The sequence below is a fragment of the Abrus precatorius genome, unplaced genomic scaffold, assembly GCF_003935025.1.
Source record: "Abrus precatorius isolate BTA unplaced genomic scaffold, Abrus_2018 Scaffold7, whole genome shotgun sequence".
Taxonomy (NCBI): Eukaryota; Viridiplantae; Streptophyta; class Magnoliopsida; order Fabales; family Fabaceae; genus Abrus; species Abrus precatorius.
The window spans coordinates 20785670-20811957 of NW_020874417.1; the positions used below are offsets into that span (position 1 = coordinate 20785670).

General features: G+C 30.4%; 3 protein-coding genes and 1 non-coding gene across 5 annotated transcripts; 2 read left to right on the forward strand and 2 right to left on the reverse strand.

Annotated features, from left to right (window-relative positions):
• Positions 1–2735: 2735 nt before the first annotated feature.
• Positions 2736–7297, forward strand: LOC113873411 (calmodulin-binding protein 60 A-like). The gene is made up of 8 exons (XM_027511517.1): positions 2736–2907; positions 3117–3186; positions 4628–4674; positions 4842–5344; positions 5487–5647; positions 5769–5969; positions 6071–6239; positions 6640–7297. Exons 1-8 carry the CDS (start codon positions 2792–2794, stop codon positions 7098–7100), a joined length of 1728 nt encoding a protein of 575 aa, XP_027367318.1. The 5' UTR covers positions 2736–2791; the 3' UTR covers positions 7101–7297.
• A 1785-nt stretch (positions 7298–9082) lies between these two features.
• LOC113871056 (importin subunit alpha-2-like) lies at positions 9083–14665 on the forward strand. Of its 2 annotated transcripts, XM_027507769.1 has the most exons (12): positions 9083–9656; positions 9812–9908; positions 9990–10081; positions 10168–10299; positions 10638–10823; positions 11694–11696; positions 11897–12060; positions 12155–12233; positions 13175–13303; positions 13407–13534; positions 13627–14025; positions 14138–14663. In XM_027507769.1, the coding sequence occupies exons 1-11, from the start codon at positions 9438–9440 to the stop codon at positions 14000–14002; spliced, it is 1605 nt and encodes a 534-aa protein (XP_027363570.1). In that variant the 5' UTR covers positions 9083–9437; the 3' UTR covers positions 14003–14025; positions 14138–14663. The 2 variants fall into 2 exon arrangements, with proteins under 2 accessions (XP_027363570.1, XP_027363569.1); XM_027507768.1 differs by lacking the exon at positions 11694–11696 and having other exon boundaries at positions 14138–14665.
• A 3995-nt stretch (positions 14666–18660) lies between these two features.
• On the reverse strand, positions 18661–18734 carry TRNAT-AGU. The gene has a single exon. It is a non-coding gene; the product is annotated as a tRNA-Thr (tRNA).
• Positions 18735–20934: 2200 nt separating this feature from the next.
• On the reverse strand, positions 20935–25641 carry LOC113872981 (syntaxin-41-like). Its single transcript, XM_027510904.1, has 8 exons — positions 25408–25641; positions 24602–24884; positions 22801–22890; positions 22256–22333; positions 21963–22040; positions 21795–21860; positions 21630–21710; positions 20935–21510 (listed from the first exon to the last, which is right to left on the reverse strand). Exons 1-8 carry the CDS (start codon positions 25605–25607, stop codon positions 21403–21405), a joined length of 984 nt encoding a protein of 327 aa, XP_027366705.1. The 5' UTR covers positions 25608–25641; the 3' UTR covers positions 20935–21402.
• Positions 25642–26288: the final 647 nt, after the last annotated feature.

Here is a 26288-nt window from a genome sequence, read left to right on the forward strand (position 1 = left end):
AAAAGTGAGATTGAAAGATTGAACTTTAAAGAACTTATTTGGGATCAAAAGGAAAGGACTTTAGAGCTCAGATTCAGAAGAGATTCAAGGTTCAAAGGAGTTTTCTCTGAGGAATGGAAGTGAGAGAACAGAGAAAGAAGTGTGAGAAAGGTTTCTTGGCTTTCAATACAAGTTTTAGAATAAAAATACCTTAAATATCCTTCAAAACTCACGAATTTTTACTTGAGCGAGAAAATTAGACAAAAATTGATTGAGCTAAAACATAACAGAGAGCTGCCCATTTCTATCCTGAATTTTTGCTTGAGCGATGAATTTCTCGTTTAAAAAAGAGTACAGATGAGAAAATTTGATCCATTCTCACTTGAGCGAAAAATCTTCGCTTGAGTTAAAAGGAATATTCTCTCTCTTTCTTTTTTTTTAAGAAAACTCTTTCATTTTGAAAATAAGAAAAATGCAAATGAAAATTAAGGTATTACAATTAGACATGTAGAATAATATTATGTTTGAAATTATTTTACAAATACAGAATGAGTCAAATTATTATAATTGTATATTGGAAATGAAGAATATTTGAAAAAAAATGAAGGTGTGACTTTTGAAGGGAAACACAAAAACGATCAAGATAAGATGAGGAATAAGTTTTGAAATTTTGAAATGAAAAAAAATCATGAGAAATTGAATCTTTCTCATAATCATGTTATATTTAGATTAATTTCACGTTTTTAAATTGATTCAAGTGCTAAACAATATACTTCATATGACGATGAAGATATTAATTGCATGATTAGTGCATATCAACAATAAAAGTAATACAATCGTTATTGGGTTATCTGTAGATGTTGCAATTGGTGAGAGTTCAACGTCTGCCTAACAAATGTTGGACTTAAATTTATCAATGTTACAAAAGGTACAAAATTTTTTATTAAATTATTTTTATTTAAATTATTTGTTATTTAAATTATTTGTTATGAAAACAGATATTTACTAAATTATTGCAATTTTATAAAAGTGGAAATGAAAATGAATATGAAGATGAAGATGGTGATGATGAGGATGTTGATGAAAAACAAATTTTATTAGACAATTCATCTTATATTGACTTGAATAGTAATTTTGATTTGAATTTAAACTTATCACAACAAAGTATTAATATTATTAATGATTGAGATTTTTATTAGGACATAACTGCAAAAAAAATCAATTTATTTCTACAATAATTACATTTAAATACAAAAAAATAAATTCAATTACATTTAAATACAAATAAAATAAATTTAATTATTTAATTCTAATGTATTTATTATTACATCTATATTATTTTATTAGAACATAATTACAAAAAAAATCTATTTATTTCTACAAAAATTATATTTAAATACAAAAAAATCAATTAATCAATTAATAAATATAAATTCACTTATATAATATTATTTTGAATTTTAATTATAATAGTTATGAAATAAATTAGTTATACTAACCTCTTAAAGATCACAAAAGCTAAGAAGAGAGAAAGTTGTAGAAAAATATTGTTGGAGACAATGGCGGTAATATTAATTACAACAATAATAGTAGTGTCAATAACAATAATGGTAGCATTTGTAGAGTAACAAATATAGAGAAAATGGAGAAAGAGAAGAGAAAATTATAAAATAAGTTGGGTCCTAAGGGAGGGAAGGGAGAGGGAAGAGGTGCTAGTACAAGTAGGTACTGTTGACTGGTATAACACATGGTTCAATCCTATAAGTTTTATCTCAGATAAAAAAGATTCGTCTATATCAAAGATGAAACTTATAGAAATTGTGTCATGTGTTAAAGTTGTTCCCATTTAAATTTAATTTAAAAATAAATAAACTTTATCTCTAATATAGACAAAATTTAACAAATTTTTCATAGTGCCCTAATCTCCTATTTTTATCTCTTATGTGATAAAACTTAATTAAAAAAAAATTGTTTTTTACAGTGTGTATTGACAAAACTTTCAACAACATGATAAAAAGGTCCATAAAAAAATTTTTTAAAAAAGTATTATTTTAATATATTTTTAAAAAAAGTATTATTTTATTATTTGGTTGATTTTAAAAATCCTAGATTCAGTACAGAAGTTAAAATAGTATTAAAATAAACTTAATTTTATGACTCTACAAACATAAAACTCAATGTGTTTAGTATTTGTCATCAACATAATTTCATAAAAACTAACGTATAATAACTTTTTAATTAGTTACATTATCATTAAAGATAAAAAAATATTGAATTAAAAAATTTTAAAATTTATTTTTAATAAAACTAAAATTAAAATATTCTAAAAATATAAATATATTTATCCCATTACTTTCTGAGTCGTTTAAGTTTCAAGTCACCAGACACAGAAGGGGTTTAGATGGGATGGATGGCCATGGTCCCACGCGGTTAGTTAGGAGTTATTTTGATTTCAAAGGGTCGGCATTTTTTCAATGCAAAGACTAGTGACGCTGATTCCTTTTTTTATTGTGAAGAACAAAGGTAGTCCGTTTTATGTTTCGGATAGTTCAACTTCGTTGGTGTCCAAAACGTTTTATTTTTATGGCTAATAATAAACAAAAGATTTATAGCACTTTATTATGTGTCAGTGTTTTACTACTATGGGCTTTTACGTGTCCTGTTAGTGCTCTGCATTTCAAACGAGGCTTCCTCGTATCTTCCTATCCTACTCACATATGTATGTATATATTGAGGCTTTGGGTTCTCTCCTCTTTCACCGTAACTAGTGTAATATTATTGGGATTCTGAGAATCGTTAATTTAAAGCTTTGATGTCATCGAAAATGCAGTCTCACAAAGAGCACGAGGGTGACGATGGAAGAAGTCATAGAATTCCAATTCAACAGTTTAAACAGAGACACGGTGATCCAAAGATAGTAACTTTTAGGTACTGTGAATTGTTACTTAAGCTTGAATGACTTGGCCATTTTAAATTTGAGAACTTTTTGTTTATGTACTATTTGATAAAGACTCTATGTTGTCTAACATTATTACATTTAAATTAACATATTTTTTTAATGTGTTTTTAATCACAAATTTACTTTGGTATCTTTGGAGATGAAGTCGAAATTTGATGTTTTTATAACAATTGTGCAGTGGCTTTAATGCGCTGAGAGGGCTGGGGACGAATCATGAGTTGTACCTGGAACGTTTATTCCGAAGAGTGGTAAGAAGTTTGTGTGGCTATTATGTTATAAAACATCGATTTTGACACAGATTATATTCTCTTTCTATTTATCTCAGCTAGTTCTGAGCATCTGCATTTGAAATTTAGAAGTACTTACAAAACATCAATTTTGACACAGACACGGACACACAGCTAATGTTTAAATTATAGGACATTAAGACTATATATATATATTGCTAAGAGTCTTAAGATAATATTTGTCCATCGCAGAAGAAAGAAAATGTGTAAATTTTAATATTTTAACCAATTTTTTATAAATATAATATCTAGTATTGAAGCAATGTCTCGTCTGTGTCAGAATCGTGTTCTACCCTGTTAGAGCCGTCCAGAACGACAAAAAAAAAAAAACACATGCAGACCAATATTCACCCAACACAAACCATATCGCACCATTGTCAGTGTTGCACTGGACACCCAAACATTCCACTGCATAGAAGTTTCAGTGCTCCATAAGAAAGCACTTATCCCATCTAAACTTCAGTTCAAAAACACAGTATATGAAAACTTCCTCAATGTTCTCCACGTCCTTGCAGTTGCGAACTTGTGCTTCCTCAAATACCCGTTTTTGCATGGATTTTTTTTCCTCTAATTTATTTTTTAAGTTAAAATAAAAAGAAAATTACCAAATAAGGAAAAGATGTGCAGGGGAATAAGTATTTTAGAAGTACTGAAAGTTTACTTGAAAAGTAGAAGCGTTAGCCAACTTATCTTGTTTTCTTCTAATTTGTTTTAGTTCTTTCCGCTGAAGCATCTTGATAGGTCTATAAGTAGGCATGCTTGTATTTTGATCTGAATCAGTTTTAAGATAAAAAAAAAATCATCTAATTCAAATATAGAAATTATTTGTGCCTTATTTTAGATCATTTTAAAAATAATACTACATTCAAACCAATTCAATTTAATTTTTTACAGTTTAAAAGAGATTGGTTATTTTATTTTTTACCTTTTTGTATTTTGAGGGTTGAACTTATCTTTTAGTAAAACAATGAAATAAGAAGTTAAATGCATAATAAAATTTATTCGAAGTATTAATTCTTATTATAAATTACGACTTGATCCAAATTATAAATTATAATTCAAAATAATGTTAATTTCTTTTATAAAAAAGTACTTATAATAAACTGAACAGTACCTCAACTTTAAGTTAGAGTTTATTTGAGGAAATAACAAGAAAACAATGATTTGGTTTGCTTCGGTATGAATATAAAAATAAAAACTGGAATGGTTTTTTTCTCGATTAATAACTTATTTGTTTTATTTTAATTTTTTTGTTTGATTAAATGAGTTGAAATTATTTGTATGAGTTGAAATAAGCACCAGGTATCTAAATATGTAAGAGTTTGATGTACGTGAGAATTTTTTTAAACTTCCAATCATGGTTACCTAAATAAACCTTGGCATATATGTATGTATGACCCAGGTACGAGAGGAGGTGGAACATAAATTCCAGGAACATCTATATTCAAGGTTTGTTTCTCTTATCCAACTATGTTCATGAAAAATAATGGTGGTGTGCTTTATATTATGTAGTTGGTTCTGTTTCTTGTTGAATCATAAATTGATTAAATTCCCTCCATTATTTCATTATTTGTTTGACGTTTGACGTTTGACGTTTGATATTCTTCTTTTTAAAGTTGGTGCAGGGGAATGGGTAATCCGGCAAGCACATCAAGAGCCACACCCTTGGAATTGCGTTTCATAAATAAATTGCCTGATACAATTTTCACCTTTTCTAACATGACAGCAAAGGATAAAACACCCATTCAAATTGCTCTCTTTGATGTTAGATCTCAGTCAATCGTTAATGTTGGTCCCCTCTCTTTTGTAAAGACAGAGATATGTGCCCTCGATGGTGAGTTTGGTTTCAATGGAAGTGGGGATTGGACTGAAGGTGAATTCAATGTCAATATCTTGCGCGCGAGAGAGGGTAGAAGGCCATTATTGAATGGAGATAGGTTTAGTACTCTGAAAAATGGGGTGGGTTGTATCAATAAAATTATGTTCACAGATAACTCAAGATGGACAAGAAGCGGAAAATTTAGGTTGGGAGCCAAAGTTGTGCAACCAATTTCCAGTGAAGCAAACATCAGGGAAGCTAGAAGTGATCCTTTTGTTGTTAAAGATTACAGAGGAGAATGTGAGTCTTCAAATTTACTTTCTGCTTCTCATGTTTTGTTGCCAACAAGGACATTTCTATTGTTTTCGTTATTGACAATTTTGTAACTATCTTTGTCTATTTGGAAAACTAACAAAAATGAGGTGAAATTTTGTCATTTTAGCGAACAAGAAACACTACCCTCCTTACTTGCATGATGAAGTTTGGCGTTTAGAGAAAATTGCCAAAAATGGACCTATCCGTGAGCGGTTATCTCTTCATGGAATTGACACCGTTAAGGATCTCTTGCGGTTATACACGACAAACCCATCTTCGTTGTCTGAGGTAAAACTTCAATTTTTTTGGTGTAATAATCACTCATTACTTCCTTAAAACATATAAATAATTAATGAAACTCGTACATAAAATATGTACCTTCACCTTGAACTTTTGCTCTGGAGAGTAGATTGCCAAAATTTCCAAGACTTCATGGGAACATATTATTAAACATGCTAAGACATGTTTAATAGACGATGTCAAGCTTTACGTCTACCGCACAGCTGAGCAATCGATGGGCTTGCTTTTCAATTGCATCTACGTTCTTGTAGGTGTGACATTTGATGATCAAAGTTATCGTTCTTTTGATTCTCTCACCCCCAAAGAGAAGGTATACATTCATATCATACTCAAAATGCGATAAGAAACAGTCTTTTTTAAAGAAAACATTACATTCATATCTAAATCAAAGGTCCCTTCTTCCATTGGCAGCATTTGGTGGAAATATTGAAGCGTCAAGCTTACAAAAATGTGGACAATTTCAAACTAATTGATGAGACATCATTGAGCTGCTTAAGACCATTGGAATGTCTAGGAGCCGGGCAGTCTCATGGAACAGGGCTAGGTCTTCAACCGTTGAATATCTCTACAGGACAAGAAGGTATATCATAATCAAGCCTTTAGAATAGTGGGAGCACTATACAACTTTCTTGTTTTCTATGCACATGTTTTTTAGATATAGCCTAAGAAGTATGGGTACACGATAAGAGACACAAATGCAATAAAAGGACCACGAGGAAAAGATAAATTTAAAGAATTATGTGACACAACGCGACTATAATATATAAAATTAGTAAAAAATAATATAGAAACACAAATCTTAAAAGAAAAGAGAATTTTAATTTTAGTATAGGTGATTTTAGATATGATAAAATTATATAATTATTATAATATTCGCATCTCTGATGATAGAATAGTTAAAAAATAAAAAAATAAAAGTAAATGTGTCTGACATAAATACATATCTGACACGACACGATATAAATACTTGTCTTGTGTAGGTTACAAAGGAACATGGCCAAATTATGCTCAACCATATGCCTCAACTTCATATACGGATGGAGCACATAATTACCAACCCTTTGTTGATCCACTTCTAGACACAAGAGAAATGCAACCAAATAGTTCAGTAGAGGGTGGTTTTTTCTCTAGCGGATCGCATTTGCCAGTTCTGAAAGATGGTTATTCAACGGAGAATGACGGTTCACATGTTCAATTCACAAATTGTGGTGCAACAGGGGGCCAAGAAAATGCCTTTTACTTTGCCTCTTGTGATGAATTTGACAACATGAGAGCAGACTTTTGGCATTCTCATTTCTTCAATTCTACTGGGAACATACCAAGCAATGAAAAACCCAAAACATTGTGGTGTAAGATTCGGAGTGTTCTCAAGTGTGTCATATTAGCCAAAAGGGATGTCGCTGCCAAAAAGAATGCCGAGCTATTAAACTTCTACTATTAGACTATTTTTGTTGTTCTTGTTTGGCTTCTCTAGCTAGAATGCATCTACAAGCTCCATAGATATCATACAAATAGTTTTGCATTTGTGTTTCTTGTAGTTTACCCACTTCAAAGTCAGATGCAGTGTAGTATCAACAATGTCTTGTATGCTTTCTGGGATTATCTAAACGCGGGATTTATTGAAAAATTGGTCAGTGTTTCATGCGTATGCACTTTTTTTTTTCTTTTCATAGCAATTGTTTGAACATTGCATAAACACATGAAATGTGAAGAATGTTCAATAAAGTATTAATGTAATTGATAAAAAAAAATATTTATTCATTATAAGAAAACGAAATATAAAAGCATAACCATTTAAATTAATATATTTAATAATAATAAAAAATATTTGATTGTAATTATTATTTTAATAATAATATAAAAAGTAAAGATATCTTTTTAACCTTAATAAATTCATAAAATTATGTATTCAAAAGTGTGTTCCTAATATTCTTTATTTAAAAATATTAATGTTGAATAGAAAAACTTAACTATTAATAAAAATAAAAAAATTATAATTTTTCTTCAATTGATTAATAATTTAAGCTTAAGCTACAATATTAATTTGATTTAATATAAAAGTTAAAAAACGTATTATATAATGAAAAAAATTGTAATTATCTAAAAATATTGGTATTATAGAATTTTTGTTGGCCTTGTTTTTAGGAACACATTTTTTTAAATACACTCGTTCTGATTGGTTTACTTTTTAAGAAATCAAAACACTTATTTTATAAATTGAACCTTTTTAAAATTTACTTTATTATTGAAAAATTAACCAATTATAAAAAATATGTTAAAAAGTATACTTAGATTGTGTTTTTTAACATTGCTTTTTTAAGACTCATTTAGTAAAAATGATAAGACAATTATATTATTTGACTTTATTTTTAATATTTGTTAATTAATAGAACATGATAACTTATCTTACTGACAAATCTTATTTTATAATTGTAGTTCATATTCTTATCTTGATCGAAGGTAATGGATTATAAAACATCATTATACGATAACTTTTTTTATTATATTTTTACTCATACTTTATATTTTTTAACATCACAAAAATAATTATTTAAAATTTTTTATAATATTTTTTATAAAAAATTAGATGGAAATTTTTAATAAAATATAAAATATATTTTAAAATTTGTTATAACATTTTGTTCTAATTATAATTTTACCTAAAATAAAATCTTAATTGTAAAAAATTTGAATAAAATTATAATAATTTAGTATCAAAATTTAATATAACATGTTCATAAAAATATTTTAAAATTATATATATATTGAAAATTAAAATTTTTAATAAAAATTATTTTAAAAAAGTATTTTAACTTTAATCAAGGAGTAATGTTGTTATTTAAATTTAATTGATATTTTTCTATTTTTATTTATATCATTAAAAATATAACATAAGTTCAATTTGGATAAACTTTTAAAGTTCTTATAGAATAAAAAATAATATAAAAATAAATAATTTTTCATAAATTATAAATAATTTGAAATTTATTATTTTTTTAGAAATTTTTTGATTTAATTTAAAGAAATAAATAATTTTTAACCTATAAAAAAATTTTATTAATTTTTTTCTTCTATAAAACTTTACCTGTGAGTTTACCCAAATTTAGTCATAATGTTATCGATTTTATTATCGTAATGGACATAAACATATGATAGAATAATAATTTATTATTATTTATTTTCATTTATATTATATTATTTTTTATTTTATTATGTTCACTAAATATGTCATTAAAATATTTATTTATTTATTTTGATGGACTGGTTATAGATGCAGTATGTAACATTTTTGGGTTTTAAAAACAATCGACGCTTAAAGGGGGCCCAAGTTTATATTATCGTTTGGGTAAATAGTTTTTGGGTAATAAAGGAAAGCCCTACTATTTATTCATTGACGGAAAAAAAAACATGGCAAAGGCCTACTAGCTTTTCAGTTTGGAAATCGAACTACAATCTCCAATCATAGTAACTTTTTCCCTCACCTCGTTCCAATTCAAACTAGTGGCACTTTGGAAAATATGAGCCGATCCATGTCCACATTGGTCCCAACCTCTGCCTCCACTAACACCATTGTATATAAACCTTTCCCTTTTCTTTTCAACTGTTCAAACTTTGCCAACAAAACCAAAATCACTTCGTATCTCTCGCTCTCGACATATTCCGTTTATTTGAAACCCTACGGTTAGGTTCACAATCAACAACAACCACTAGCGCAGTACAGTTAGTGCAGTACAGTGCTTCTTAGTTCGTACGGTTCCCGTTTATTGCTTCTGAAACGATGTCGTATCGACCAACCGGGAACTCCAGAACCGATGTTCGCCGGAACCGATACAAGGTGGCAGTAGATGCCGAAGAAGGTCGGAGACGGCGGGAGGACACCATGGTGGAGATCCGCAAGAATAGAAGAGAAGAGAGTTTGCAGAAGAAGAGGCGCGAGGGTCTTCAACCTCAGCAACAGATACCTTCATCCGGTCACTCTACTCTCGTAGAGAAGAAGGTCAATTTTCGTGTTCTTTTCTTAATATATGCTATATTTGTTTTTCTATCACTGTGATTGTTTTATTCGTGTCATTTTTATAATAATAATAATAGAAAATTTTGATAGCACTAATTTGTATGATAAATTATAGTTGCTTTTCTGGGTTGCTGCAGTTGGAGCACCTACCGTCAATGGTTGCCGGTGTTTGGACTGATGATAATAACCTGCAGCTGGAGGCAACGACGCAGTTTCGGAAGCTACTTTCGATTGGTTCGTGATTGGTCTCTCTAACACATTTGTTGTTTAGTGAATTTTAATGAAATTTTGATTATTTTGTTTGTTGTGCTTCAGAACGTAGTCCACCGATTGAGGAGGTTATACAGACTGGTGTAGTTTCTCGCTTTGTTGAGTTTCTGATGAGGGAAGACTTTCCACAGTTGCAGGTTTAATCTCTATATTGTATTATTTGTCTGTTTAATTAGAAATTTGAATATTGCTCCTGCTGACATTCATTGGCTGTATGTTGCAGTTCGAGGCAGCTTGGGCTTTGACAAATATAGCTTCTGGAACATCTGAAAACACCAAGGTGGTAATTGATCATGGGGCTGTCCCAATTTTCGTGAAGCTCCTTGCTTCTCCTAGTGATGATGTCCGTGAACAGGTATATTTTACATATTACATGTATCTTAACAAAATTACATGTCTATTGAATACGAAAACTCAAAGATCTAGACTTTTTTGTGTTAATGAAATTAAAAGGGTAGCTCTTGACTATGAAACTTGTTTATTCGTCTTGATTTTTGGATTTGGGTTTTTTTTTCTGTGGGTGTAAAATGGAGAGGGGGGGGGGTAATGCTTGTCTGTTGTGATGAGTGTTTTTTTTTTTATTAATAGGCAGCGGACAACATTAGCAGGAGAACAATACCTTGTAGTTGCATTGTACCGTGCTATCATTTTTTAAAAGCTTAACATTTTGTCCTTGGTGTTTTGCATACTCAGGCAGTGTGGGCCTTAGGTAACGTTGCTGGGGATTCTCCCAGATGCCGTGATCTTGTTCTCAGTCATGGTGCTTTGCTTCCTTTGTTGGCACAACTAAATGAGCATGCCAAGCTTTCTATGCTTAGAAATGCTACCTGGACACTTTCAAACTTCTGTAGGGGGAAGCCACAGCCTCCTTTTGATCAGGTATGAAAATATGAATTGGTTAATCTTTCTGAATAATTAATTATTGATGAAAATGTTTTTCACCCGTTTTCTTTATGCTGTTGTATTGCTCCTCTTCTAAGATGAAGGGCTACATATGTAGTAATCATAGTTGAAATTTGCATGCTGTCTCGTAGGATGAAAGAAAAAGGCATATGTATATTTCTGTTTTACTTTTGAATGTTCTTGTTGAATCAATTGTATGTATCTACCCTATAGATTAGAATGTTATGCTTTTGCTTTATATTGATACCTTGTTAGAGTTGATCTTTTGATCCAATGTACAACATCCTTCTGCATTTTCTTCATTTTATCTATGTGAAATCTTTCTTGCATTTCTTTTATGAAGTTGAAAAGTGTGCTGTTAGGCACTGAAACAAAAGTTTAAACTAGGAGAAATAAGGCAGAGAAGGGATGAGGAAGGAAGTAATGAAAGAATAGTCATTAATGTGTCAAAATTAATTTGTGGACTGAGCATACCAGAAAAGACATCTTGCAGTGTGTGAATGGAGAGGGTCCTTGCTGGGGGAAAATTGAATGTTTATTTGTGTATGTAAGGGGTCATGTGAGGGAGAGGGAAGTTTGGAAAGTAAAGGCCCCTTTGGCCAGGGGGGAGGAGTGTGTGCTCTCTAGTGTTCAATTTTTTTCTTTTTTTCTTTTTTTTTTCTTTCTGCCTTGGTTGGATTTGACTGTATTTTCAGCTTATCAGAAATTTCTTTTTATGAGGAGATGGGTTTCACTTTTACTAGCTGTCTGTGAAATTATACTGGTTGAGTAACATATCCTAGTTGAGTAGCCATTATAATCAAAACTTTGCCTGCTGTACTTGTTTGTGAAATCCATAATATTGAGCAAGTGACATGGTAATGGCCAAACTGGTTAGTCATGGGCTCATAATACCAATGAAAAAAATATCTAGGGGGTTATCCATTGGCTCAATCATTGGTTTTCCAGTATTTGTGTTCTTCTTTGTGTTGTGTCTTCACTGATTGATTTTAAGATGCTAATATTCTCTATTTCACAGATCATACATTTTAATTTGTCTTTTTCATCAGGTTAAGCCTGCACTTCCTGCTCTTGCCCGTCTTATCCATTCAAATGATGAGGAGGTATTGACTGATGCATGTTGGGCACTTTCATATCTTTCTGATGGAACAAATGATAAAATTCAATCTGTAATTGAAGCTGGTGTTTGTCCCCGACTTGTTGAGCTTCTTCTGTGAGTACTCCACTTCTCAAATATGGCTATGGAAATATGCTTGTGCCCATGTGTCGTTTTTCTGTCAAATTCTAAATGCCCTACTCTTGTTCAGGCATCCTTCACCTTCAGTGCTGATTCCTGCTCTTCGGACTGTTGGAAATATTGTCACTGGAGATGATATGCAAACTCAGGTATTAAGTTCAGGATCGTCTCTTGTGGTTGTTATGTAGAACATGTTACTTTGCCTTTCTACATTAAGGAATGAGGAAAGCAGTGATATATTTGCAATATCCTTTTTGGTTTTCCTTTTGTTTTACACGTGAACCTGTAGCATAATGTCTCCATTTTTCTTTTCACTGTTGGAGTTGTATTCTCATTGTTGTCAAGCACTTATATTGTGGTTTTTTTATTGATATTTATTATCTGATTCTTTTTTGCTGTCTGATTGGTTAAGTTTTTGTTTGCTTTCAATATTACTAGATCTTTGTTGTACTGTCATTCCTCTTACCCCTTGTGCACCCATTCATCAAAGTCAAATGTTATTGCGAGAGTGATAAGCTATTAAGCTAATCCTCCTCTTGTGGTGCCGTATATTGATAGGATTCAATTGTGAGGTACGGGACTTGAGTTCCACATTGAAAGTATGGGACTCTAAGTGGGGTTTATAAGGCCTTGGACTCCAACTACAATAGCAAGCTTTTGTGGTGTGGTTCTCTCAAGGTTCTTATCAATTGGTATCAAAGTCTTCCACCATGTCTCCCAGCTGCAAATTATCACTGCAGGTAGTGATGCCAGCATTGCTGTGTTTGCTCAGGACTAGTTGAAGGGGCTAGTGCACAGCCAGCCTGTGTGAGCGCTGGGGCTGTGGAGCGTAGTGGGATGTTAGGATTCAATTGCAAGATATGGGACTTGAGTCTAATGTTGGAAGTGTGAGATTCTAATGTGGGGTTTATAAGGCCTTGGGTTCTCAAACTACAATAGCAAGCTTTTGTGGTGTGATTCTTCCAAGGTTCTTATCATATATAGATAATGGATTTGTACTGTTATAAATTAGGTTTCAGTATTGAAATATGTTCTGTGATGTTTTAGTTTTCAGTTTCTATTTGTCTTAACCTGTATTTTCACCCCATAGGTTATTATCAACCATCAGGCTCTTCATTGCCTTCTGAATCTGTTGACTAATAATTATAAGAAAAGCATCAAGAAGGAAGCTTGCTGGACCATATCAAACATCACCGCTGGGAATAAACAACAGATTCAGGTATAGTTACTTGTTTACTTTATGATAATTACAATTTGAATTTCCCTTAAGTTCTGGTGGCAATAATATTTTCTTCAATTCCTGATAAATTGAATATGCATAGGCTGCGATTGATGCTAATATAATTGGTCCTTTGGTCAATCTGCTTCAAAATGCTGAGTTTGATATCAAGAAAGAGGCTGCTTGGGCCATCTCAAATGCTACATCTGGTGGTTCTCATGAACAAATCAAGTATGGGGGAACATTTGTGTTTTTAATATTTCACGGGATTATTTATAATTTTTTTCTTAGCTTGATATTTATCATTTTCCCTGGTTTTACAGGTACCTGGTAAGTCAAGGGTGTATTAAGCCCTTGTGTGATCTTCTTATCTGTCCTGATCCTAGGATTGTGACAGTTTGTCTGGAAGGCCTTGAAAACATCTTGAAGGTGGGAGAAGCTGATAAAAATTTAGGCAATACTGGTGACGTGAATCTATATGCTCAAATGATTGATGATGCTGAGGGGTTGGAGAAAATTGAGAACCTCCAGAGTCATGACAACACAGAGATTTACGAAAAGGCTGTGAAAATTCTTGAGACATACTGGTTAGAGGAAGAAGATGAGACTATGCCTCCAGGGGATGCTTCTCAGTCAGGGTTCAACTTTGGTGGCGCTGAAGCTCCTGCTGTGCCTTCCGGTGGATTTAACTTCAATTAGAAGACATTTGTGCTTCTACTGGGGTAACATCTTATATCTGGCTTTGTGCTCGTTTGTTCGTAAATTTTTGGCAATTTGCTTGTTTGTCTTTTCTTCAATTGTTGCAATGATTATTCAGAATTCTTTTAATTGCAGGAGTTTTGGCTGGTCTATCATTAAAGTCCTCCATTATGACGGGACAACAATTGGGGGACAAGTCCATGTCCTGTCACTGTCCTTGGGTCGTACAAGGTCCAGCATTGGTAAATAGATGGTTGCTGGATTGGCTTGGGTTTTTCATATCTCATGTGAAAAATGCGTCGTGGCTATATTTTTTCGCCACTGTAGAGAATACTATAATTCTCTTTCTGCCAAGTGATTATTCCACAGAATTAATTAATGTTCAGTCTCGTGATTTTTCCTTTGTTATATGTCAGAATGGGAATCAGTTACAGTTACGATTGTGGGTTTTTTGGCAAATGCCAAATGCTATTACCTGTCCATTACTATAGTAGGAATGTTTGAGTCTGCTTTACCCCCCTCCCCTTGTAAGCCTTTTTTTGTCGGTGAAGTTCCCACCAAAGTTCAATTATTCATTACGTTGTCTTGGTCCTGGTACATTTTGTAGTACTTTAGTACTATGTTTTCAATAGAAAATATCATGCAGCAATTATTGTGCATTCTCAATTATTTTTAGTAGCTCTCCGGCCGTCACACGTTTAATATTATCTTATATTATGAATCCTTGATTTTACGCCGATTTTGCCGACAGAAAACGCAAGACGGATTCGTGGGTTTAATGGAGACTCCGAACCCCCTCAGTGCCATGTTGAAGGTTTCAAACACTGTCGTTTCATATTTTTACCCAAAGAAAAAAAAAACATGAGCGAACTTCTTTTCTTCTTTCGTCCTAGCGGGAACTTAGCAAGCACTCTGTTTTGGTGCCTTTTGCATTTGCTTAATTTGCCGCATTTTCATACTCTTCGCTTAATGTTAGGGAAACTGACTCGTTTAAATACCATACGAAGTAAAGATGATATTATTCTTCTGTTGACACTATACTGAACTTAAGCAGTCAAGTTTAAATGATGGTAAAATTACACATTCTTCGGTTAGGATGTTCTACGCATATTAAGATGATATTTTGATATAAAAGGAAAATCAGAAAGCACTAATAATTTATTTTATTTCATAAATATCAAGGAATGGTGAATTTACACGTAATTAAGCGAATGAGTGTGAAGGGTGATTATAGATAATCATTATCTAATCAAATTCAAATACCTCTTACAGCATTTCGTGTTCAAATCAACATATAATATCCTTTATATATTATATTGATTATTTTAATTAAAAAACTACTAAATAAACTTTTCTATTTATTATGTAATAAATAGTTTTCATTTTTTTTTATAATCAAGCCTCTTTTCTTTAACTTTTGGACAAAAATATTATTTATCCATCAGTTTGAAAGTTCTAAGATAACATCAGTTATTAACTTTTCAATTATTGCATTCTTATTTTTGTCTAAAAAGAATGTTAGTAATACACTTTTTGAAAATGTTTTTATCATAATTCTAATGATTTATTAGTTTTTTTAAAAAAATTTAAAATAAATTTAGAAAATAAGTATTTTGACTTTTTAAAAGAGACCAATTACAAAACAGTTTGAAGAATATATTTTAAAAAACACATTACTTACATTTTATTTTATTTAACTTTTAAATATTTTTTTACATTATAAATGAAAAAGATTAGAAGTTATATTAAAAAATAATAATTTTAATAGTTATATTTCGTAATTTATGCATTATTTTCTTAAATGGACTGATAAATAGAAATACACAATAATACAGTATTAAACAAAATCGTTTGCAATAATCTTGTAATAAAAAAAATATTAACATCATTTTCTAAGTTTAATTTTAAGCATCTAAATTTAATAAAATTTAATTAAAAAATAAATATAATTTTAAATAGAAAATATTTCATTTACTAATAAAATGTTATATTTTTATATACTTAAGAACAGTTCTAAAAATTGATGTCATAAAAAATATTGCGCTTTTAATTTACTTTGAACCTTCAAAATCGAAAAAAGACAACAGGTCAGGGAACGGGGGAAAAGTGAAAGCGCAACGTTGGGGAAATATAGTTGCCTACTTGCTTTTGTAATGCTCCGGATTTCAATCTTCTTCATTTTTTGCGCATTGTTCATTTGAGATTTACTTAATTGAATTTGAATTCACTTAAGTGACACACATTTAGTTTAAACGAAACTTAAAATACCATAAATTTTGGTCGCTTAAGTAACAAAAATTCACTTTAACTAAAAGACATATAAGTGCATCCAAGTGAATCTAATTAAACTTGAGCAAAAATGGAACAAAGAGATCAAGATGAAAAATTTTTAAACCTTAAAAATTCTTCTGTTCGTAAATCTTAAAAACTCCAATTTTTTTTGTAAATAAAAAAAATTAATTTCTAAATCAAATAAAAATTATTTTTTTGTCATTTTTTTCTCTTGTATTTATTTTTTATTATTTTATATATTTTTCATTTATTTCTTTGTTGTATAAAAAAAATCTATGCAACGAACAAGTAATTTTGATAGAGTGGTAGATTCACATTTAACATTATTTAGATCGTAAGAGTTTATTAAGTAGTTGTATACTAACTTGAATCTTGTACCGAGTAGATTTACACAAAATAATGATAACGTAAAAATCAAGCTTTCAAAAAAAAAAAAAAATTCAAACTGACCCTAAAACTCAATTCTCAAAAATCAAGTATTACTAAAAAAAAATCTCAAGTTTTTCAAAACAAAAAAAATATTTTTTAAAACTTATCCAAACCTAATTTAAAAAAAAACTACGTGACTTTGATTTCTCCCTTGCACATAGAGGATACATAGAAGCGGAAGTCTAACTCATTAAGTCCAAAATCTTTTTAATTTTTTTTTAGGTCTAAACTATTTAAAAAATTTTAAACTAAGAGTAACTTCAAATAACTCTTTTTTAAAAAAAAAAAAAGAAAGAAAGAAATTGTCATGTTTATTTCAAAATAAATAAATAAATAAAATATCAAGAAAAAAATTTTAAGGTACATTTCTTTAATATGAAAAATGCAAAAAAAAAAGAATAATATTTTATAAATAATCCATTCTTCTAATTATTAATTTTTTTATTGTGTTTTTTATTTAAAAAATATATATTAAAAGGGATTTTTACTTTAAAGAAAATAAAATATCATGATGAATTTTTTTTTATAAATTTGTTTAATACAAAAAATGCAAAAAAAGGAATAATATTTTATAAATAATCCATTCTCTCACTTATTAAATTTTTTAATTGTATTTCTTTATTTTAAAAATAAAAAAATATAACAACGAGTTTTTACTTTAAAGAAAATAAAATATCAAGATGAATTTTTTTATAAACTTCTTTAATAAAAAAATACAAAAAAAAAAGAATAACATTTGCATAAATAATACATTTCTTTAATTTAAATAATCCTTTAATTTTGTTTCTTTATTTGAAAAATATAAAATTAAAACCTTTTAAAAATTATAAGCTGGGAGTGCTAAACATACACTCTCTAACTTGTAAGAGAGAAGGGGTATTAACCACTAATTGTATAGAAAATCGTTGAGTTTTGTTAGTTAATTCCGTTAGCGTTAGTTGTTAATTAGTTTAGGTTGTTTAGTTTTTTAGCCATGTACGTATATATAAATATCTTTTCTTATTCATTGTAATGAATACTATTCATTTTTATCAATACAAAAATAGAATCATTTATTCTTTCGTTGTGGTCTTTACTTTCTCTATTCTTTAATTTTCTTCTTCTGATTTATTCTTACTGTACGTACCTTACTTCAATTGTATATATGGACTTAAAATTGTGAACTCTATTTCTAGACTATTGAAGTTATATTATGACAGTTCTGTTGCAATATTTATGACTAATAATAACAAGAGTAAAAGTTAAAGTAAACACATCAACATTAAATATTTAGCAATAAAAGAATATATTAAAGGAAAGAAAGTGATCATTAAGCATGTTAATACTAAGTGATGATTGTAATCCTTTGACTAAAAGCATGCCACTAAAAAATCTCATTAGCGTCTTTACATTTTAGGCTTTATGATGGATAGAGTCCTATAAATATTACATATGTTCATTTATTTTTTGTCATTAAATTTACTCTTCTATTCAGGAAATAAAGTTATGTTTTGAGTGAGTAAAATTTTAGAAAAATAAAACCGTATTTTGTGCAGGTTGATTTGCAATGGCTTAAAAGTTAATATTTTGATTTAATTTTGCTTTTAATTTTTTATTTCATCTTAAGCACATAAATAAGAAATGAAAATATAGGGAGGGAGCTTGTTGGATGAGCACAAAGTAACAAATTTTCAAAGATGTGAGGATGGAATAGATAAATGCTTATTATTGGTGGAGATAGAATCAATGACTGAACTCATTTTGGTTAGATATCACAAATGTATGTGAATCATGACCAATATATTCAGTGTATATATGTTTGTGACTAAACTTCGTTCATCTTAATGCAGCACATTCAAAGCCGTGAGAAAGAGGTTCCTCATCATTGGCCAAATACTTCAAAAATCATTCAGCATATCAGATTTGATGAACGCAAACCCAACAAAAAGTCATTAAATTGCTTTCGTTGAGAGTCGAACTCAAGACCTCCCGCTTACTAAACGGGTGCTCTAACCAACTGAGCTACGAAAGCTGTTTGTTACTCTGCAAGAAGATTGAACAATTTCAATGTCAAAGTCCAAAGCAAATTACTTTGTTGACAAATTAGATATGTACTTTATAACTTTATTTAACTCAAAATGAATTTAATAGCATGATGGGGCCAAATACGACTCTTTTAGATATAGATTTAGGCTACTTGTATTGTTAAAAAAACAGTAAGTTAGAAAGAAAGAAAAAAGTTAACTTCAGTTTTTTATAATTGATTTTGAGTAACTAAAACTATGTTACAAAAAAAAGATGATAAATAATTTTTTAATAAAAATAATTATTTTCAAATTATTAAAATTAATTATAAATTCTAAAATTATTTAAAATATATAAAAATAATAATTTTATGCTTATCTTTAACTTTATTGAATGATCTTATTTTAATTTTTCAAGTATTATACAAAATTAAAGTGTGACAGATATTACATTATTTTGTTTCATATATTAGAAATTGACCTATAAAATATTATGGTAGATGCTACTTTTTAGTATTAGGATTTAAATTTAAATCTTAACTTTTTTCTCATATAGATCAAATTTTAATTTTAATTTTCCTTTATATAAATTTAAGTATAAATTTGAATTTTAGTTTTCTTCTCGCAGTAATTGAAAATTGAATTTGTACTTAGTTTCTATAAAATATTTTGTTACAATATAGTCTTTAATTTTTTACAAATTATTATTTTTAATCACTTTAATTGATGTATTCTAATTAAAAACTAACACTTGATAATATTTTAATATACTACGTTAATTAGAAGAACTAAAACGCGTGAAAAAATAGAGACCGTGTTATAACAAAAAATATCAAAAAATTTGTATAATTTTTGTAAAAGATTAAATATTTAATTAAGCCTAAACTTTATTGTAAGTCAAATTGTGAGCACACTCGATGGATCAGGTCTAACATATGAGAGTATAACCCATAGTGTGGTAGAAGACGACAATAAACCATTTAGCAATTAAGGCTGTTATAAATTTGTTTATTTTATTAGTCAGTGATTTTATTGTTGAGCTCATGTAATAATTTGCTCACTATTTATTCATTTTATGCTTTGATGAATGTAAACTACTTAGATAGATGGACCTCAGAATCCCAAGTCATCGTTGAACATCACCTTCCCTGGTGTTACTCTGAAAAGTCCATCTTCACTTCTACACCAGACGTAAACCATCAGCCACATTTCGAATGTTTATTATCTCTTTTATTTAAATAATTTCATTTAAAACATATTTATTATTAATATAATTATAATATTTTTTTAATATATTTTAGACAAAAATCACTTAATAGAAGTGATAACAGTAAAAATGACAATATCAAGACTTATAGTACACATCCCTGTATCAACTTTGATCTCCATTTTTATACACCTGATAAGCACCTGAATTCTTACACCCATATGCGTTGCTTGTATTTTGTTAACAAAAATATAATTTCTTTTAATATTTTTTAAAATAATAATTCATAGATATCTTTATAAAAGAAATAACATTTTTCTAAAAAAATACTTCAAATAATATACAAAATTACAAATAAAATAATTCATTTAAAGTCAAATAAAATACTAAATTACAGTATTGTGTATAAAATATTTATAACAAAATTATTTATTTGATACTTTAATTATGTATGTACCTGTTTGGCTGGAATTTATCCTCATATGGGTTTTTTTTTCATTGACATCCTTAGAAAATAGACACACTTTGAGTATGTTTGGAAGAAAAATTTTGGAAAGAAAAGAAAGGAAAAATATATTTTTTAATTTTAAATTAAAAATTATATATCATTTATAATAATAAATATGATTAATATATTAAATTTATATTTATATATCAATTTATATCTTTTATTTTGAAAAATTATTAATTTTAATATATTTATTTAAAATACAAATTTTGCCTTCCCCTTTTCTTCTCTCGAGAAATCTTTCTTCCCAAAAGACCCCTAGTTATAATAGACCTCAAACAAACTTCATTTTATTGCATCAACTTTTTTGTGGAAGTGTAAGTGTGAGTGTGCATGTGATATCCACTTTAAAAGCAAGATGCATGCCGGCAAAAGAGATACAATGTCAGGAAAAAAAGAAGAAATATTACCGTATATAGCTTAACAGCTCGACTTACTTTAACAACAGCTTGTTAACAGTTAATTGTAGTTAGTTGTTTTTCTATTTCATTGTGTAATACAGTAGCTATATGACAGCTCCATCTTGTAATAAATCAATGAATGCAGAATTCTTTCATCAATTAAAAAAACGGAAAATGAATGAAAAGGAACTATTGAACTACGCACCCGGTTCTGGAGACAAATAATGTTTAAGCAGAGGTTCATGCAACCGCTCTATACATTTTCTGGTCTTGTGTATCCTTTCCTACTGTACCACACTTCCACACCAACCTCTAAAGCTCTTATGCCTCTGACACACCTACTCCACCCTACCTCTCAAGTGGCAAAACAAAAAAAATTGCGAGAGAATTAATATGGTCTCTTCATGCAGAAGATATGGCTTGTCTACTCCAAAACTCCTTGGTCTTCTCTAAGACAAGCTGCATACTATGTCCGAGCAGGCAAGGGATATTGGTGTCAATTGAAAGGTCACACCAATGTGAGTGGCCAAATATTAAAAAAAATTGAATATCATCATGGATCACAAAATGATTTCCTTAATAATTAACAGAACCAACATAACGAAACACATGATAAGAAGCACAGTAGCGCACGTTACCATGCCCCCCTTTTTCTGAGTTCTCTCTGCCTGCATGTCCCATAAACCAAATAATTACCGTTGGAGAAGAGATAAAGAGATAGAAAGGGTACGAAAGAAGCCAGAAACACTGTCAAACTAAAATAATAGACAAGGAACGGAAGTAGGACCTTCTGAAGTTGTTTAAGGCCATCTTCAACTGTGGTTGCAACATTCTGAATGTTGTAGTCTATTCTATCCACAATGGTTCCCTAAATATCGAGGAAGTCAATTGTTAAAAAGGAGGAGAATTGAAATTTTTGTCAAACTCCGCACAGATGTATGTATCTGCTGACCTGGTCTATGACTAGTACTGATAAATCTTTCATAACCTGAGCAAGCTCGTTCACAGATTCCACAACCTATACAAAAAACAAGCAAAAAAAAAATTTTGAGTCCACCAAGAACACAACATCGAGTAAAAATAAGTCATTAATAACAGTGAGTATACAACTTTTGCTTACCTGCTGGATCTCTTTTTCTCTTTCTACTGTGAATGCTTCACTCTTTTTCAGCTTGGCCATCTGATGCGCATTAAAGACCTACATATAAATAACTTTATATCATCAGCAATCAACTAACAAATATTCAATCTCAGGCTCTCAGTGTGTATGACCATAGGGATAATAGAACCATTAAATTAATGTTCCAGTGAATAAATAGTTCATAAACAGGGTAAGGATAAAAATTTTGGTCCTCTAATCCCTTCTCAAGAAACAAAGAAATGAGACAGAAAAAGGAAAGGAAAAAGAAATACCATATTATCCAAGTCATCATCTTCATATCTGGACTTATTTCCATTTAAGTTTATCTCAAGATCAACCCCATCTTGACCCTGCATTGTCATAAAAAGATAATCAAAAGCTTTTAAACAAAATCCATAAGTTAATCAGTGATATTTATAGCATGAGAATTAAGATAATCCAGATAAGAGAAAGGGAATAAGAAAGGTAAGCAGTGCAATTTCCTACAGTATAATATTCCTTAAAAAACAAGAGCATGCATACTTCATCACTTGCTGATGAAAAGGAACACAAAGAGATCATTTGGCTACAACAGAGGAAAAAAATGATAAGACATGAAGGATGCACTTTCATACAATACTCTAAATTAAACTAGAGGGTATTAATTAGATAAAGTAAATCAAATTGAATTGCATAATTGTGTTACTTTTTTGGTTTATTAAATAGTTGCTATAAATAAACTGTGCCAGTTACAAAATAAATCCCCAGGAAAAAAATTGGAAACTATTTTCTTTGTCAATCAATGACAAAAAGGTAAAACAAAAAGCTATTTTCTCACCTCTTTTTGCTGCCTCAGGCGCTTCAAATAAGTGGATTGTTTCTTGCGGAGCTCGACAGAGAGGTTTTGAAGGTCTGTAGCAAGAGAACGCTGCATGCAGTAGACAAAAATAAGAAAATGTTCAAGTAGGTACAATAGCAAGGTTATTGAATAAGTCAGAAAAATATGGAACACATGTTCAGACATAAAGCTTAAACAGTAAAGTCAAGCCACCACCACAGATTCAATTTGATAGACAAATGACCCAGTCATCTTTGCGGCTAAGAAAGAAAGGAAAATTATGCAATCATCAACTAAGTAAATGAACACTGGTCTCTTCCAACCTCATATAGGTTGAGAAATCAAGGCATTTTGGAGAATATTTTACCATAAAGCATAGAAATCATTTTTCATTTAACTTGGGAGATTATTCTAATTTGGTAAATTAATAAATGATCATGAGTCATGACTAGTATACCCTTGCCCAACCATTCAACTTAAAGCATGAGATTTGGAATTACTTAATCAACCACAGAAACTCAATGGTGAGTTGAAGAGAACTCTACAAACACTGAATCGCAACAACGACAAAGGCGGAGAGAACGTGGACTGGAAGAGGATAAAAAGTAAATAGTTATCATTAGCCTTTTCCTGATCCCCTCCCTACCAGGTGCTCCTAATAAAAAGTTTAGATTCTAAGATGTAGCATACTTGACTGCCAGAATAAACTAAACTTGAAATGAGTATCTGTTAGCCTATAGTTAGCATATATGATTAATTTTCATTTTGGCAGGGATTGTATATAAGAACTTAGAATTGTTCACTGTGCAGCACTAAGTAATGAGATACCATATAACTATATCTGCCAATGTGTTATTAGGGCAGTCCTTCGGAATAAATTTTTTGGTGTTATTGGAGAATATTGGGTCTGTCCTTTCACTATGGAGCCCTTTCTTATCACATAATTCAGAAGGTTGATACAAACAAGGAAGTCAAAATTTTGTGATGATGTGATTATTTGGTTGAAGCCTTGGATATGTTATTGGATGGAATTGCCTCTAAGGCTTCTGTCTGCACATCCATAAGGGTGTCTTTAAGTCCATCGATTTGTGGTCTGCCCACACCCTGATAGTAATTTAACTGGAGTTTCCATATGTGACATAGAAAGACTGGATTTGTTGCACTTTTTAGTCTTTTTCCCTTCACAATTCACATTTTCTGATTTGCAGCATATATCCCCTTCTCTCCCACTCATTGTAATTTCTTTCCCTTTTCTCCTTTGATGCACAAATACAATACACGCATATATCATATCCAATAAAGCGATAGAATTATTCCTAAATTATATAGGATAATATTTATGCAGTATATACAAAGACATATATAAAATATTCATAGAACAAAATAAATATATAATTGCAATTCTGAAAATCCAAACTAAGAGTTCTTCTTGAACTTTACAAAATCTAAAAATAGTGTTAATTTCATTCCCTCCTTGAGCATCATCTGTAAAGAAGATCAAGTATTGACGAAGTATCCAAGTATCAAGGTATCGCCATATCAGTATCAGATATGTATCAGATACAATATGAGAAATGCAATTATTTGTGCTTCATCGTTTTCTTGAAAGGCTTCTTTTAACTATCACTAAAAAAATGAAAACAGTATACCATACCAGTGATAACAGGGAAGAGTCAAATGCTTGGTTTATGAAAATCCCACAAAGATTTCAAGTTGAATAAAAAACATTCATTCTTATGGAACAAAAATGAAAATCCATCTTCTATCTCATGAGTATTATGTGAGAGTTCGGCAGTGATACCTGCACATTTTTCCTGACATTGGAATCCTCAGTAGGCCCGGTGGCAGAAAGCCTCCGCAGTCTCTTCTCTGACTTCTTTATTAAGTCAGTTATCTCGTGCGTTAGAGACTCAATAGCACGTTGGTCTTCCTTACCATCTCCAAATGACGGCATCAAAGCCTTCGCATGAGCCTTGGCCAACTCTGCCATTTTTGTTCGTGCACGTTGCACATTTGCTGATATTTCTTCAGATACATCCACCCATGCCGGAGGTAGCCCCACAGTGATTGCATTTGTACCCTTGCTGCATCATTAAAAATAATGAACAATGCAATCCATCTAAATCTTACATAACTTGAAACATGCAGGCATGTTAAAAGCAAAAGACAGAGAACTGAACTATGCATAATAATTTTATAAAACAAGCGCCAATTTTAGAAGAGAAACATCCCTTTCCAAGGTAATTCTAGTTCCCCACAAAAAAATCAAGACGTGTACCTTACCTCACACTATTCACCTGTTAATCCAAAACAGTTATTTTCGCTACGCCACAAATATTATATATCCTTTGCTAGTTCTAAGCTTAAATTCCCTCTAGTTCTAGGCATGGCTTCATGTTTCGAGTCACGAACTTCTAGAGCAAATGTGAACACTCCTAGTGCTATATATATCTAGTTCGTTCTTGCATTTACGAATCGTTGAAAAATAAATAAAAAATATAAAAGAAAAGCTACGGATCTAAGAAAAATAAAAGGCTATTTGGAAATTCGATACACGATGCAATCAATGACAATATAAGACTGTAAGATCTGTGATGTGAAGCGCACCTTGAATTTGCGGGGTCATCGGTACTAAGCGGAGTGTAAGAGCGATTTGGATTGAGAAGCGAGGTACTGACCAATTCGATGACGGGACCACCGCCGGCGCCGGAAGATGTGGACGGCGAGGAAGTGAGTGAGGGAAGACGAACACTCTTCAATGCATCTCTGTGCCTTCTGAAAAGCAAAGTGCGATTCCTCGTCGCCATTCAGATCCCAAACAAATCAAATGAAATGCTTCGTCGTTTCGTAACAGTCAAACCAGAAACAAAGATCGATCGCTTCTCACGTGATCCAGCTTCACCATCAAACGGACAGCACGTGCCATCAAATTTTTTATTTTTTATTTTTTTTTAAATGTTCTCTAAATAAACACATAATACGCTTGCGAGCTAATGTCAGTTGAAGTTAACAACTTAACTCCGGTTTTTGATGCATGCCGTTTTCGGACTATTAGATATTCAATCTTTGGTTTTCCCGATTAACCTGCTGTTGGTCTTGACTGTTCAAGAATCAACAAAATGAATAACAGAATGAAAGGTAAGAGAGAAGTTATGTCAAATTGTCAATACATTAAAAACATGTTTTATTTCTTTAGTTATAACTTGTTATTAAAAAAACAAAATACTTGCACCCAATTAAAAATAGTACTTTGAACCTAAAAACAATTCAGCATTTCTGAAAATAGTTCTTTGTAACCAATTAGCCACTCTTCGTTAAATATTTTTTTCATTTATTTTTAATTTAAAAAACACTTTAAAATTTTGTTACTATATTGTAATAAAAAAGGTAGATAAAAATATCTATCACAAATACATTTTGTGAAAAATATATTATCAATATTATCGTTTGAAAAGCAATTTTTTTATTTATAAAAATATCTAACATCA

Bases quoted from the DNA above. Each gene is read 5' to 3' on its own strand.
- LOC113873411 (XM_027511517.1), top strand. From the start codon at position 2,792: ATGTCATCGAAAATGCAGTCTCACAAAGAGCACGAGGGTGACGATGGA. The intron at 5,345-5,486 runs GTGAGTCTTCAA...TTGTCATTTTAG, and splicing joins TAAAGATTACAGAGGAGAAT to CGAACAAGAAACACTACCCT. The intron at 5,970-6,070 runs GTATACATTCAT...TTCCATTGGCAG, and splicing joins CTCTCACCCCCAAAGAGAAG to CATTTGGTGGAAATATTGAA.
- LOC113872981 (XM_027510904.1), bottom strand. From the start codon at position 25,607: ATGGCGACGAGGAATCGCACTTTGCTTTTCAGAAGGCACAGAGATGCA. The intron at 22,334-22,800 runs GTGAGAAAATAG...ATGACAATGCAG, and splicing joins GCCTGAGGCAGCAAAAAGAG to GGTCAAGATGGGGTTGATCT. The intron at 21,861-21,962 runs GTAAGCAAAAGT...TTTTTTGTATAG, and splicing joins GAGAAAAAGAGATCCAGCAG to GTTGTGGAATCTGTGAACGA.
- LOC113871056 (XM_027507769.1), top strand. From the start codon at position 9,438: ATGTCGTATCGACCAACCGGGAACTCCAGAACCGATGTTCGCCGGAAC. The intron at 9,657-9,811 runs GTCAATTTTCGT...GGGTTGCTGCAG, and splicing joins CTACTCTCGTAGAGAAGAAG to TTGGAGCACCTACCGTCAAT. The intron at 10,300-10,637 runs GTATATTTTACA...TTGCATACTCAG, and splicing joins GTGATGATGTCCGTGAACAG to GCAGTGTGGGCCTTAGGTAA.